Source organism: Meleagris gallopavo, chromosome 1, assembly GCF_000146605.3.
Source record: "Meleagris gallopavo isolate NT-WF06-2002-E0010 breed Aviagen turkey brand Nicholas breeding stock chromosome 1, Turkey_5.1, whole genome shotgun sequence".
Lineage (NCBI taxonomy): Eukaryota > Metazoa > Chordata > Aves > Galliformes > Phasianidae > Meleagris > Meleagris gallopavo.
In genome coordinates, this window is record NC_015011.2 from 29422906 (window position 1) to 29438752 (window position 15847).

The window sequence follows — 15847 nt, forward strand, 5'->3', positions numbered from 1 at the left end:
AATTCCCAGCCTGTAATCACTATTTCAGGGTTGAAAAGAAAGCGATCCTCCTGTAGATGGAGGTAGATTGCAGCTTACCTCCTGCCAAAGCAACCATTGAGGGATCAGACTGAGTCTAGCATAGGGAAGAGGAAGAACTGAAGTAGATTATTTCAGTGAATGATTTACCAGCAACCTCCTCAAGAAAGATATAAATGATCACTGTAGTAGGGGCATGCTGATGTGGAATTTACACCTCTGAAATAAGATTTCCTTCCAGGGGAAAAGGTCTGCATGACTATAATCTGCTTGTGCAGCACTTATTCCAGTATCTGTATCTATCATGGCAAGGAGGTATTAGAATTATTCTGTGCACAAACAAGTTGACATACTACATTTTGTGCTAAGCATTCGATTAAAAAAAAGAAGTATACAAGTACATTCACACAAGCATATTTATTATATAAATACTTTATAAATTACAAGACTTTAATTATAAACATAAACATTTCTAGGAAAATAATGTTTTAAATTCTTAATAACTTTTACAATTAATACAAGGCACATAGTGCAAAAATACATTTCTGATGCAGAGATAAAAAAAAAATAATTACCTACGTGTGTTATCTAAAATGTAGCTGCTTACACTTATGTGGTACAGTATTGTTTTTAATTAATACATATTACTAATTTGTGGTTAGCTCTTTGTGGGTAAAAATCTGATATAGTTGTCATTTGATCTACCAGTTTTACCAGCATACAAAACAAATATTTGGTTTACAGAATGCACACTGTCAGAAGTATGTATAGTTATCCATTACATCATATAAGATACTACACATGGAGAAAATTCTGCTTGGAATACCTGAGTATTTCCCCTGAAACACATTATCTTTGTTAGCACATACTTCTACAGTTCTGGACTGTAAGGTAATCCAACAAATCTGCTAGCCTTCCCCTCTAACATACAGTTACTTTTCTGGAAGAAATAATTCTAGTTAGCAGATGTTAGAGCTGCATTTACAACCAGTCAGAAATCAAACTGAGTCAAAGATGGACACCAGCCACACTGTGAGCATGATGCTGCCCAAAGTTTTACTGAAAACTAGATTGAATTGGAATATAAAAGGGAGACATGCTAGTCATTGCTAATATACCATTGTAATAATGTGTATATGGAAAGGGTTTAAGTAAATACATGTTCATACAATCACACAGAAGGTGATGTGGTCAACAGATAAACTGCTTTTACAGTATATTTGGTTGAGAGGCAGGGATTAAAATCAGATCTCCAAGCAATACTTCTCCTTATTTTCTCTTCCTGTAACCACAGAAATACTATGCATCAAATGTTTAACATGTGCTATAGAGACTACAAAGGTCAAACCACACTTGTCAGCATTACCGCTAGTATTTGAGCACCACAAAGGATTTAATGAGGGACAAGGAAAAATGTTTTTTACTGACAGAGAAACACACAGACCTATAGAAACTATCTCAGGAGAAAGAACACTGGTTATGTACTTTCCTGCTGAAAATTATTGACAGGATACACAAAGTTGCACGTATTTGAAATTACCAGCTGTTTTCTCTATGTAGTGATAATTTCCTTTCCAAATTTTAGTAGAGCCAATCAAGAAAATCAGTGCAGAAAGTACTGAATATTGCAGAAAGAATTGCACTGGTTAGTTGTAAGTAAAGTACTGCAGTTTTGGCACAGTTTAAGGTATTATGCATGTTAGCAACATGAGTGCAATTTGCTTGCTGACGTTTCTACTTTACAAAGAACGGAGGTCTCCCTATTAAAACCTGAAGGTTGTGATTTACACACTTGTTAGCCCGTAAACAGGCAGTACCTCCCCAAATAAACACCAAAGAAAACAGGAAGGAGTTTTCAGCAGTGAGCATTACAGTAACGAGCATTACAGAGATGAAAGAATTAAAAAATATGTATATACACAGCACCTACAATTTGCACCTAAATGACAGATGTTCCTGCTTTGATGTTCTTACCACATCAGAGTTCTCACTTTATTTGAAGCTGGAGACCAGTAATTGTGTTAGGAATACATTTCCCACAAAACCCTCCACATCTTCCATATATTTTGGTACCATCCTAGAAATTAGACAGAGAGAACAGTCAGTCAAGAGAAGCTGCTGAAATCTCAGTTGTATGAAATGCTTCTTGAGGTTTGCACACAATAGACGTTTTACAAATCAAACCTACAATTATTAAATCTAGAGATAGCATCTAATTAACAGAACAGGCACAGAAATCCTTTATCATTATTGTTGTATACTTTCCACCCTAGCGTGGTATGCAGTATTTTCCTTAACTGTGCTTGTCTACTTCTCCTCTTCAGTTGGTCTTTTGGTTTCCATTATGAGACAAGTTGGAAGCAACTCCTGTAGTATGTATCTTCAATAAAATGGTATTTTGTATAAGGCAATATTAGGTACCTCCAAATTTTTAATGAACCCAATCAATATGACAATGGGCTCTTAAAACCAGTAAGAGAAGGCTAGGTAGGCAGTGCTATCTGGATTAGATTCCAAGAGATGTGATTAAACATGTTGTGATATCTGTAAGATTAGTTTATCAGGCCTCATACTGCACTTGGAAGAAGATTTAGATAGAACAGTGACCTTGAACACTGTATTTTATTAATAAATAGCTTTGCACTAAAGAGTCATCATCAGCACATCCAGAGGCATAATATTTTACAATAGCAGGTAAAGTAAAACAGCATTTACTTACCTGGGATTTGTGTATGTCAGCGGTTGCATAGTTGCCCTGAGCCATCCACCTAACAGTACTGGATAATCTCAGACCTGTACCAGCCAAATTAATGCTGAACTGGCCCTAACAAAACAAAAACAGAAGGTAGAATACAGAACTGATAAACAGAGTTCAAAATACTAAAACACTTACATATATAGCTTAGGTTATATCTGGACTTTAAGTACTCAAAGGTGCATATTTCTCCTGGGTTAGTTACATCACATTATTTCCTATCTTTTGACTCTTGCGACACAAAAGCACATGAACAAGTTGTTCTGTAATAAGTAGCACCTGTTTGCAAAGTCTGAGTGCAAAACTGACCATTGATCAGGCTGGAGCACCTCTTCTATGAAGAAGGGTTGAGGAAACTGGGCTTGTTTAGCTTGGAGAAGAGAAGGCTCCAGGGAGACCTCATTGCAGCCTTCCAATACTTGGAAGGCAGCATATAAACAGGAGGGGATACGACTGTTTATAAGGGTGGATAGTAATAGGACAAGGGGGAATCGTTTTAAACTGAGACAGGGAAAGTTTAAGTTAGATATTAGAAGGAAGTTTTTCACACAGAGGGTGGTGAGGCACTGGAACAGGTTGCCCAAGGAGGTTGTGGATGCCCCATCCCTGGAGGCATTCAAGGCCAGGCTGGATGTGGCTCTGGGCAGCCTGGTCTGGTGGTTGACGACCCGTACATAGCAGGGGGGTTGAAACTGGATGATCATTGTGGTCCTTTTCAATCCAGGACATTCTATGATTCTATGATCAGTTAATTCAAATTATTTTAGCCTCCTTGCTACGTATTTAAATTAAATTTACAAAAAGTATGTACATGCAATATGCAAGAGTGAGGCTGATTTTCTTGAGAAACATTTCTAAGTGCCTGAACTTTTAGGAGACAACACAGTCAGGTCCTGATGTTATCTGGAAATTGGAGATAAATCACTTCATAACACAGATGGTTCATATGAGAACAAGAAAAATAATTTAAAAGCTAGTAAACAAACCTGGGAATAGAAAATGATTAAATTACATCTACACAGAAGAGCAATGTGTGGAAAAGTAAGTGCTACCTCCACAAAGAGCCTAAGTGTTGGTTTAGGCAGAACTCTAATCTGAAAACTTCCAGCCACCTGCATACAATTCACTAAAGACCTGAATTTCTGTTTTCAGACTATAAAAATTGCTTAAATCCCAATATCAAAGCTTTAGCAAAGATAAAATCTCCATTATGTATTCCATATTTTATTTTTAATATTGCCAGTGATATTTATATGTATGTATACATACATATACAAAACATCTGTGTATGTTTAATATGTTTTATATGTGTAAAAATACATCATTCAGTCTTTATTCTTGAAAGTCATCGAAATTCCTTTCTAAAAATTCAGTCTTAACATTGTTTGTTATGGCAGATTTGTTTCAAGTGCATTTCTACATAAATTTGATATGTTGATAGCACTCCTGTGCTCAGGATGCACTAACATAAGCAAATATCGACAGGGTAGATAGTTCTTTGAAGGCTGAAAAAGGAGATTTCCATTAATGAATAAAGCATCTGGAGGAAATTCATACAAATGGTGTGGAATGTTTCCCACAGTTAACAGGCCCAATGTAAATACATTCGTAGGGGTATTGTTTTGTAAAAATAAATAAGAAGCGCTATGTGCAGTTATAATGACAGCATAACAGCTATCCGTCATGCAGTAAACTCAAGGCCAGGGACAGATCTAAAGAGCAGAGTGAATGAATTGACACTTTTTGACTGCATGCAGACACAGAGGTTAGTTTCAATGCAAATTTACAGATGAAAATACATCAGTGCAAAAACACATAAGCAGAATGACTTCCTGACAAAAGTTACTGATCACAAATAGATATGTACTGCACTGAGCCCAGACAGTCTGAATGTTGAAGGTATTCAATACTGTAGAGAACTCCCAACAGTTTTCTTACCAAAGGTTAAGTTTGCCTAACTTAAGCACTTCATTTGTACCTAAGTTGTAGGTCTCTATCTGCCTTTGAATGCATCCTCCCACGTAGCCTGTCTTAAGCTTAGACATCCAGGTTAGATAGACAACAAATATTCACTTGCATGCAAGTCTGAGCTTATTAATTTTATTTTCCTTTATAATGAGAGAAAGTAAATATGCACTTCCAGAAGATGATCTTGAGGTCATTATCAGACACCTTAAGATATCCTAAGGTTTCTAATGTGGTAAGAGTCTATGAACCATTTTCTAGGGAATCCCATTTCTTCCAATAGACTCCAAGGACAACCTAGGTTGACTACATTAGGCTAGGGCTATAACTGCACTAGCAAGGAGTAGACTGCAGTATGAGCAAAACTGTGAAGTGAAAAAGTCAAGAACCTCATGTTTATATACAATAGACAAATCAGGATTTTACACTGGACTAACTCTCATCTAGTCCCATAGACTGAGTTCTCATCAGCAGTTGGAGCGCATATGGCCCTTCTGGAACTCATCATTTGATTCAGTTTCATCCACAGGGCATCCACTTCATGTGTCCCAACACTGCTCCATGGCATGAACCAACAAACAGAAAGCTGGGACACAGAGACATTCACTTAAGAAGCCCCAGCCATTCCAAACTAAAACACTGACATTGAATTCAGCAGCTAAACAGGGTTGATTTCCTCTGGTAGTTTTCAGAAACAGAAAAAAACAGATGATGGAACAGAGGAAGAAATAAGAGAAAGCACTTATTAATGTCACACACACACCAGGCAGAATGAATTTCAGAAATTTAGAACCTTTCAGCACTAAATCAGTAAAACTTTTTTCTTTTTTCCAGGGGAAAGAAATCATAAATACCTGTGGACATCTGGCAGCACTGTAGCAATCTCCAGCTGTAGCAAACGGAACTGCTCTCCCAAGTATAGTCTGAGCAAAAAGAAAATCTGTGGCTAGAAAACAGAAAATTACTCAATACTGAAAGTACTGCACTAGAATATTAGAATCTCAGGTGAAAACAGTGTGAAATAGACAATCTTTTTTTCTTTTTCTTTTTCTTTTTTTAATAAACTGTGTTTTGCATTGTCCATGCCAGCTTATGCCACATGAATCAAAACTACAAGCCCAGTTTGCTCTTTGAGACACGATGAAGATAGGAGGATATGCAACTGCACATAGCTCCACATGAGCTGGCTGTGGCCCAGTTTGCCACCTTCAGTCAGGGGCTTGAAGTGCAAGATTTCCAGTCTGTTTAGTCTGAGAAGGGACTATCTACAACACGGCTTGGCCTTCTCAAGAAAAATATGCCAGTGAATTAGAGGAAATGGAATAATGGGAACAAAATCTTTGAAACTGAATCTAATTCATATGTAAATTAAATAAGCAAATGCAAATTTCAGGTCTACTTGGGAATTGTTTCTCTGTTTCTTGTGTGTGTTTATTTTTTCTTTGTTGAAATTTCCACTGAAGTCATAAAGAAAACATGAATTTTGTTTGCCAGAAATGGCATTACTAGATCCACAAGTGAGTTGAAGAGATAATTCTCTAATCACAGCCATGCACAATATCAACAGAGGGCTCACACTGGCTAAAAGTGCCAAAATGCTTACTTCTAATTTGCATGGAGGCGACATCAAATCTTATTTTGCTAAAAACCGTGAAGCCAGCTGCAAGGTAATCATTTCGACAGGCACAGTCTTGCCTCCTGCTTCCATTGAAAGGACATTCATATGGATTCTGTAACCTAGAGAATAGCAAAGATTTAGTTTTCCATTTGACATTTTTCCATAACAGAATACTGTAGTGAAAAATAATTGTATTGCACTGTGCCACCTACAGAATATTAAAAAATTACTGAACATGAAATTGAAGCTATTAGCTCAGCTCAACTGAAATATCAGTGTGGATTGAAGCCATTTCTGAAGTCAAGATAGAACAAAAAAAGTGATCATTTATTGCAGTTATCTCAAGTCCAGCTTGGAAATATCCACATTTCTGCAGATGTGTTTGTATGTCTAGATATTCAAAACAGAAAATTAAGGAAAATAAATTATATTAATCTGTTCTTACCACAGGTAAGTATCATTTTACTGATTTATTTTGGAAGAAATAAATGCATTTAATAAATTTACAAAACCACCACTTTTATTTATTTATTTATTTATTTGTTGTACCTGAGTCCATACACTTCAGAGAAATTGTCTGCTTCTCCTTTTACCAACGTCAAATATTCTTTGGGATTGTCTAAGTGCATGTCTGAACAATAGATCTGCAAGAGCAAAAGCAGACCCTTAGCAAAATCTTTATGAGAAAAGTATTATTTAATAAAATTGTGTTCATAAAAACTCCAATATAAAGCATACTTTTATCATCCTTCCTTTAATGTTGAGTAGGTATTCACCGTCTTTTCTCATCCCTTTTCTAATCTGGATATCTTTGCAGGTGGTAATAATTTCACCTTCAAAATGAATGATTAAATCATATTAATATTTCATGAATAGAATGCATTTTTAGTACTTAATTTCCCGTAATTATGCTCTAAATATGTTCATTGTTTTTGTATAAATCAGCTTGGAAAACATTAAGTTCATCTAACAAGTACAGCTGTCACTTACATTCCTCTGCATGGCAGATCCTCCTGGTATCTGGTTTTAAATGTGGCAGGCACAAGTCACTGGATAAGCCATTTTCAGTCATACACACTACTGTTCTCTCCTTTACCCCTGCTCCACAAGACACTGAGCACTAAACATGGATAGCAATCAGCAGTTAGTTTAGAAGGCAGTAAATAATTAACAGAAGTAGATCAGCGAATGCCTTGGCAGCTATTTGTTTTCGAGGCAGGTAGCAAAAATCAACTTGCACGTCTGTACTCACATTGGTCCACTTCCCCACTCTCCAGGTAGCTGCTTGTGAGCATCCTTTGATATTGCAGTAATAAATGTATGGGGAGGGTGTTACTGGGCATTCTCGATATGCCACAGTTCGAAGGCCGAAGGCGTGCTTGTTTTGAACAGAATGGATTCCAACACAGTATGTGATCCTCTGTTGGTGATCCACCCCACAGCTGGCTGAACACTAAAACAAAATCCCAAGTATTGATGTTATTCCTGGGGAGCTGAACCTTCACACAGCATTGCGAACACAGATAAGTCATCTCCAACCCTTGTTTTGGCAAAATCATGTAATCTGATGTATGCCATGTTGGTTAAACAGTGTGCAGAAGTTGAGGTCTGCTGCAATAGCGCACGCAAGGAGATAGGACATTGTATGCAGCTCTTGTCAGAGCTTACAGAGCAGTTCCCTCTCAGCTGCAGTATGCACATACACATACACATGTCAGGAGTGCAAGGGAAACAATACTGAGCCCACATTTCACTTAAATCAAGGAAAAGATTTCTGTTTGCTTCAGTGAGATTGTCATAAGGACATTTCCGTGAGAGTCAGCAGAGGAGCCCTGTGGTAAGGGGCACTCAAATTCAGATGAAAATATGTCTTTTTTTTTTCTCTCTGCACATTTTACAACAGTATAATACTCTTCAGTGTGAAGTTACACAAAAGAGATGTAAGCAAAACCATTAGTTTACCTGAGACAGTTCTCCTGTGAGCACAACATATTTGGAGGGAGCTCTCCTGCAGTTTTTGATGGGTGGAGGCTTTGTGGCAGGATCGCAGAAGCTTTCATCCACTTGGATCTGGTTTTCATCCACACACTTAACCTTCTGGTGTATTTCCTTTCTTCTATATGACGTCGAGCACTGAGCATGAGAAAAACAATCACAGTTTGTGTACCTAAACTAGTTATTTACAGAGTAAGGCTATTTGCCAATTGTCACACATCATTAAGGCCCAGACAGCAACAACCTATATGAAATCTGTTATCAGTGTTGAACTGAATTATGTACTGAATCAAAATCCCTTTGTTTTCAGTGTTCAGATACTTCCAATCAGCTGAAAAAAACCCAATAGCACTTCATGACATGACACTGTAACTGGTGGGTGAAATGGAGCAGAAAATAAGTATGTCAGGCTAAATGAAAGGGTGAGTGAAAAAGCTCTTCTGTATGAGAATTCAAAATAGGATTTCAGTGAAATATGAAACGAATAGCTTGGTCTTGAAAACAAAACATAAGGAATCCCTAGAAGCACGTACACAATATTACACTGATAGAGCTAAAGAAAACAAAACTGCTCTGGACACTCAAACTAACCTGTTGTGATGAAAAAGGCAGGCTCAAATACACAAACTCCAGTCTCAGCAGATGCAATAATCAATACCATTGCTTACTTACTGCCTGTTGATTCTAGTCAGAGACCTGAACATAATTTAACTCAAATTTGGACCAAGTCACAATTAGGAGACTTGCCAAGGTGTGATATATGAGTCAAAGCTATTGTTCAAATTCTAATATTACTGAATCAGAGTGGCAATCTGAAGTACAGAAAACAGATGCTGTAAAGTAGAACAGCTCTGCTAGATGTAACCTCCAACATTATCAAATTTCCTTGAAAACCTTGAAGAGACTGCAAGACCTTCCCTAGGTGGTCTATTCTGCTGCTTCAGTTGTCTTCACTGAGAAAACATTTTTCACAACATCCAGTGAACCTCTGGCTTCACTTTCCTCCTTGCATCTTGTCTTCCTACCCTGTAGCACTGTGAAGAGCCTGGTTTCACCTTGGCAACTTCTTTGCAGATATTAGAAGGCTCCTGCTACATTTCCCACAAACTACCCCTTCTGCTGGTCCCTTCAGCCTCTGCTCAGCAGCAGGTGCTCAGCCCCCCATCAGCCTGCAGGGCTTTTGCTGAATGTGCTCCCGTTTCTCAATGTCTTTCTTACACTGGGCCACCAGAACTGGGTGTAGAAGCTAGGCAAGATCTAACAGGTGCTGAGAAACAGGAGATGATCACTTTGTTTGGTCTCCTGGCAGTATCCTTGTTGATACAGCCCAGGAGGCTGCTGGCCATCACTGCTCCAGGCACACAACTGGCCTACCGGCAGCTGTCACTAGGCTCTGGGCTGTTCCTCCTCAGGGGGTTTTCATTCCCCAGGCTATGTTCCACTTCTGTTTTGTTGAAATTCATAAAGCTGTTGTTGTTGTCATTCTGTTCTTCCATCTTGTCTCGGCCACCCGGATGTCAGTCCTGCCTTCCAGCTACAAAGTGCTCTCCCCATTTTGGTGTCCTCTTGATGAGAAAGAATTGAGGCCCAAGGAACAGCTTTGTAAATTTCACTGAGGTAAGTACAGTGAAAATTTGAAAGAAGCTGCAAAACATACACCTGGGCTTACAAACCTAACCTGATGAAAAAGCCCTGAACAAGCTGAGAGCCAAGTAAACAATCTTTCTGATGAAAAGCTTTATTTAGCCTTCTATTCTCTCCATGTGAACAAGAATTGAAGGGTAAAACAATCAGCGATATCATGTTACTGACATGGAAAAGCAACAGTTTTAGTACATCAGGGAACAGCCTCTCGTCACTCCTTTAATTGGCAGGGCTTTTTGAGAAATAAAACATAAGAAAAATTCTCTTGCATTAGGCAGAAGTCAGGTGCTTACACCCAAGTCTTGCAACCCCCTGATCTTGCAACCAGATTGATTCCCTACTTTCGTGAAATGGCGAAGCCACAAACAGGATGGCAGAAAGTCAGAGAGAACCAGGAATGTAAACCAGAGCCCAATCAGAAGATCAGAAGATCTACAAGCAAATGTACCACAGCAGTGGTGCACATGTCCATTAAGCCTTTAAAAAAGCCTTTAAAAACTCCATTCAGAAAGCGCACGTGTATGGACTTGCGTCAGGAGATGGAGTGTGAATCCAGTTGACTGGTGTAGCTACAGGAACATCTCATCTTTTAATGGCATGAAGCAGCCCAGAATATTAGACATAGTAGGGATAATCCGATCATTAGGCAATGAGAACAGGCAGAAGAGCACTTTATATATTATTTTGGTAAGAATTCTTATTTTTAGTACGAAAATGCGTATTTGATATGAGAATGTTGGTTATTGATAACAGCAAGCCTCCCAGCTGTGAGCTTTGTAAATGTAGATCTGGAAACTTTTCTGATATGCTGTGACCAGTGGAGTAAGGAAATGACACATGAGCCCTCAGAGCAGAGACAGCTGGGCAAAATATTCCAAGTTTGAGTACATAGTACTCAAGGGGGGAATACAGGAGGGGAATACAGATGTATAAATACTTGAAGAGCTAGTATTAATGCAAGATATATGGGGTTATACATGAATCTGGTGAGAAAGGAATTGAACACAGGAATTTCAAGCAAACAGCAATAAAAATGTGGAAGAAGTTATGAAATAGTGCGATAATGTAGTGAGGCATGGTGCATTTGTTGTGGAGAGCAGTGAATACCCAGCTGGAATATGGAAGTATTTGATAGGAAAGGAAAATTCATTCTCACACACCAAAAATATATATTTCTGCTAAAAGAACATTCAACTGCTATTCTGCAATGTAATGGCTACTAGAAAGGTATCCAAAAGTGAAAAAAATAGGAAAACTCTTTGCATCAAATATAGATACTTCATCCAAATTGAAGGTGTTACTTACATTCTCCCATCCATCTGCCAGCCAATGGTACTGCATGCAGGCAGGCAGCCAACAGGGCCTATGGTCAGCGGGCTGTGCATCGTGGTTGCACATTGCTTCACTCACTTTACCCAGGCCCTTCAGCTGACAGTAGATGTCCCTTTGCTGAATCCCCACACCACAGGATACAGAACACTAAAATTGATCAAAATTAATCATGTCAGTGTGAAGTGAAACAGTCAACAGAATGGGGTACAGTCTCCATTATTCAATGTTCTTGCACTTCACTGACTCTGCTGTATTATCTGAATAAATTTATTATGAAAATGTACACTGCAATTAAAATAAAAGATATCAGATATATCCTGTAAGATATAGGGAAAAAAAATGCATCCACCTTGCCTAGATTGCTCTGCCTCCTTATCTTACTGCATAGTAGGAATAAAATCAGTGTATGCACATGCAAACGAGGAGTTTAAGATTTTGCAAGATCAAACAGCTGGAAGTTTAGAACTCACCTCATTCAATTATTAAATTAAAGAATGACAATCTTGCCTGTATTTTTTTTTTTAAATACAAACATTAAAATAGAAAAAAAGAACCTCAGTATTTCATTGTAGAAATATCTTGCAAATGGTGCAGCCTTTTGAAGTAGTACTAAGTATTTCAAATCATGATGAACTTAAAGGATTCAAATCCTACCTACCCTACATCTCTTTTCCATCTTCTTTGTCAAAGTTAGCTTACTACAATGTCAGGATATGCTGTGATAAACATTCCGTTTTACCCCAGTCAGAAGCACAAAGTCCCAGAACCCACCCAATGACTCAAAATAATCATGAAGGAGATACCAATCTATCAAATCACAGAATAACAGAATTGCAGGCGTTAGAAAGGATCTCAAGAGATCATCAAGTCCAACAGCCTGCTAAAGCAGGTTCCCTACAATAAGTCACACAAATAGGTGTGGGAATACAAGAAAAACTGTTCAGAGCAGAAGCTGTGGAGCAAGATAAGCAGCATGAGAACCAAGGATACCTCTAGAAGAAGAAAGAACGTCTCATGGCTCTGATTGGATAAGCGCCTGTGTGAGCGGTTGAAGAGTGTTTTGTAGAATGCTCTGTTAATATGTAAAGGTGGATGGGAAAGTTGTAGGGGTGGATGGGAAAGCTAGGAAAAGAAAACTTGTGAAGGTATATACGTGATGAAAGAATTGTAATAAATGATTTGGATCATTTGCATCTGAGTCCATGCACCAGACACTGAAAGTAGGCGTCCAGATGGATCTTGAGTGCCTCTATGGAAGGAGACTATACAACCTCTCTGGACAGCCTCTCCCTGTGCTCCATCGCTATAAAGAAGTTCTTCCACGTTTGTGTGGAACATCCTGGGTTCAAGTTTTAGGCCATTGGTCCTTGTCCTATCGCTACACACCACTGAGAAGAGTCTTTTCTCATCCATTTGCCTCCCACTTTCCTTTAGATATTTACAAACATTAATCAGATCTCCCCTCAGTCTACTTTTGCCCAGGCTGCCCCAGGCCTTTTATCATCTTTGTGGCCCTCTGCTGGACTCCTTCTGGAAGGAGTGGCCAATGAAATGTGGCCAAATTGAGGAGATCAATAATAGATAGTACCCTGCCTTTTATCACCACTATTTTGGAAATGAGTTACAATCTGCAATAACTGAAGGTTCCATATTATCCTCTAAAACGTCAGTCTGGGTCTTTTTTAATGATTCAGAGAATCAAGGAATCATTAAGGGTAGATAACACCAGAGTGTATCTCTTTCTGTAATACTACTTTTACACTCACCACTCAGGTAGACTCATAGAATGGTTTGAGTTGAGAAGGAAGACCACCTAGTTCCAACCTCCTTGCTATAGGCAGGGATACCTTTCACTAGACCAGGTTGCTCAGAGCCCCATCCAGCCTGGCCTTGAGTGCTTCTAGAGAGAGGGTATCGACGACTTCTCTGGGCAACCTCACCATTCTCACAATAAATAATATCTTACTTATATCTAATCTAAATCTACCCTTTTCCAGTTTAAAGCCATTTCCCCTCCTTCTGTCACTACCTTCCCTTATAAAAAGCCACTCCCCAGCTTTCCTGAAGTACCGCCTTCAGGTTCTGGAAGGCCACTATAAGGTCTCCCCAGCGCCTTCACTTCTCCAAGCTGAAGAGCCCCAGCTCTCTCAGCCTGTCCTCACAGGGGAGGTGCTCAGGGTATGGTCTTTTATGCTTGGGTTATTAGCACAGACCCAATTCTTCAAAGTCAACGGATTTTTTATTCTTGGTTTTCAGTCGGAGTGTAAAAGCCTAGCAGTTTCTCTGGTGCTTAAACTTAGATGCATCAGTTTCATCAGGACATGTGAATTAGTTCAGTTTCTCAAAAACAGAATAAAATACCTATTTAACCATAAACATAGAACCATGCTTTATGAGTTAACTCTGGAGAACATTCTTCCCCTTTGTAAAATCTCCGCTTGTAGCCCACTTTAGGGAGCAGCCTGGTCTTTATTGACCCCTTTCTTTTGACAGCCAGTGGTTCAAACTCTCTGGGTCTGCTAGTACGAATTATATGAATTATCAGATTTTTTATTTATTTGATTGGGTTTTTTGTTTGTTTGTTTGTTTGTTTTCTGAAGCAGGAATTTCTACTGTAATTCTGAAATTTTTCACTGATGGTCCCCAAGTGAACCACATAACCAAAATCTGTTCGGAGCATTTCATACTACTCACTGATTTCTTGTAAATTGCAGAAGACAGAAAGAAAGACAGAAAGGAAAAACAATGAACTTTTAATTTCTAGATTTAATGTTTCTGACACTCCCTTTCACTGAAGCAACTATGTTATGAATACGATCTTGCCAAGTACCATTATAGAAGAGAAGAACAAAATTATGGCAATTTTACATACTTCTTTCCACCCGCTGGCTTTCCAAGCAGGACATCTTCCGGCTCTACAGATTTTGTATGTCCGTGGTTTTTTTAAATGTCTGCAGTTTCCATCCTCTATTTTAGCCTGGAAGCTATTAAAACAGTGCACATCACGATGCTTCAAACCTTTCCCACAAGAAACAGAACACTGAAAAGAGAAGTATATTAATTTACTAAAAGTTTTGAAGTAGTAAGAAAACAAGAAGAAACTCTAGAGTGGGCCAAAATGGACTCTACAGTTTAAGGAATAAGCTTCTATATTATGCCATAATATCTACTGCACAGATATGAAATCACTGCATAAGTTCTCTTGTACGTAGCATTATTGATGAGATGTCAAACATCTGTCATGTATTGTTCTTTCATTCACTGATAAATATCTGAGCTTAGCAAGCCATGCGGGAGACAGCTTGCTATTACAATCTCATGACACCCTCTAGCAGCCTTCTGTTTTTAGTAAGCGTATTGCTGTTTTCATGTAAGCATTATGCTACCCATGGTTATTATAAGATTTAAACAAAGACAAATGCAGATCATAGGTATGCATGTTTCCAGCCACTAGGCTATGAAACCATGCTTGTTCTGACATCTGCCTTCTACAAGTCTTGAGTATCTTGCTGTATGAGGCAAGAGGCAAGGGAAGATGTACTTAGTAGTCGTAATAGGTTACAGCACATTACTCAGAAGCATAGCCCTGCCCCTTTCATCCCCTGGCTCTTCTGTTTCTTCCAGAAAGTTGCTGTGATAGACCATGCTGCCACTTGAGCATCCTCCTCTCCAACATGAAACCAATGGAGCTGTGGATGTATTTTGTGAAACACCAGTGTGCTTTAGGTGTGATTAGAGTGCAGATGACAGATCATTCTCTTTCAGAGAAAGAACCATTTCTCCACTACCTCCTGGGCTGCAGTGAGGTTGGAAGTGAACTGTTCAGGCTGTCCATGTACCTGCAGAGCAGAGCTGGATATCCCAGGGAGCGTTCAATTAAACATGGCGTATCTGAAGCACTCCCAAAATGAAGTGGCTACCATGAGCTTTTTAAATGGAAGCACTAAAGTCTTTTTTTTGCTTCATATACTCTTGTCATTAACCTTTCTATTTCAAGATATACTATCAAAAACTGAAGAATGGAGATACTTTCTGGAAAATTTTCTGTCTGGAAAGAAATATGCATACTTTACCCTGCAATTTACCTTGTAATTTATTTCACACTTGCACAAACATTTCCTTTAAAATCAGTTAGAGAATTAATACTCAAAATTTAATTTCTAAGTGGCTGTGAAAAAGAAAAAGGATTTAAATATAGATTCTCTTCCTAACTACATTCTCTGCCTTTTGTCTTACATTGTTATCTATATCACTAGCATTACACAACCTAACTTAATTAAGCATTTCTGAATACTTACGCTTTCTATTTTCTAGAATGAAATTCAGCACATACAGTTTCAGTGCAAAACCTGAATGGAAATAAGCTTTAAAAATACAGAAATATTCCTTTTCCAGGAACGGGCTAAAAAAGCAATTCCCTTTATAGTACTCTGGTAGTACAGCAGTGAGTCAGGCACCTTGCAAAACACAGTGATAGACAATATTTAATGCAACCAAGGAAGGAAGAAAGCTCGGTTTTT

The 15847-nt window shown here is 38.5% G+C and overlaps 1 protein-coding gene across 1 annotated transcript in view; it reads right to left on the reverse strand.

Annotated features, from left to right (window-relative positions):
- Positions 1–416: 416 nt before the first annotated feature.
- Positions 417–15847, reverse strand: part of ADAMTS20 (ADAM metallopeptidase with thrombospondin type 1 motif 20) — a gene marked incomplete at its 5' end in the record, with an annotated part of 91183 nt that continues 75752 nt past the window's right edge. Inside the window, 11 exons of the mRNA XM_019612782.2 lie at positions 417–2095; positions 2738–2842; positions 5593–5684; positions 6342–6475; positions 6906–7000; positions 7095–7189; positions 7347–7476; positions 7609–7809; positions 8319–8489; positions 11301–11474; positions 14200–14367. Of these exons, the coding sequence (XP_019468327.1) occupies positions 2006–2095; positions 2738–2842; positions 5593–5684; positions 6342–6475; positions 6906–7000; positions 7095–7189; positions 7347–7476; positions 7609–7809; positions 8319–8489; positions 11301–11474; positions 14200–14367 (1455 nt within the window). The remainder of the gene's footprint in view (positions 2096–2737; positions 2843–5592; positions 5685–6341; positions 6476–6905; positions 7001–7094; positions 7190–7346; positions 7477–7608; positions 7810–8318; positions 8490–11300; positions 11475–14199; positions 14368–15847) is intronic.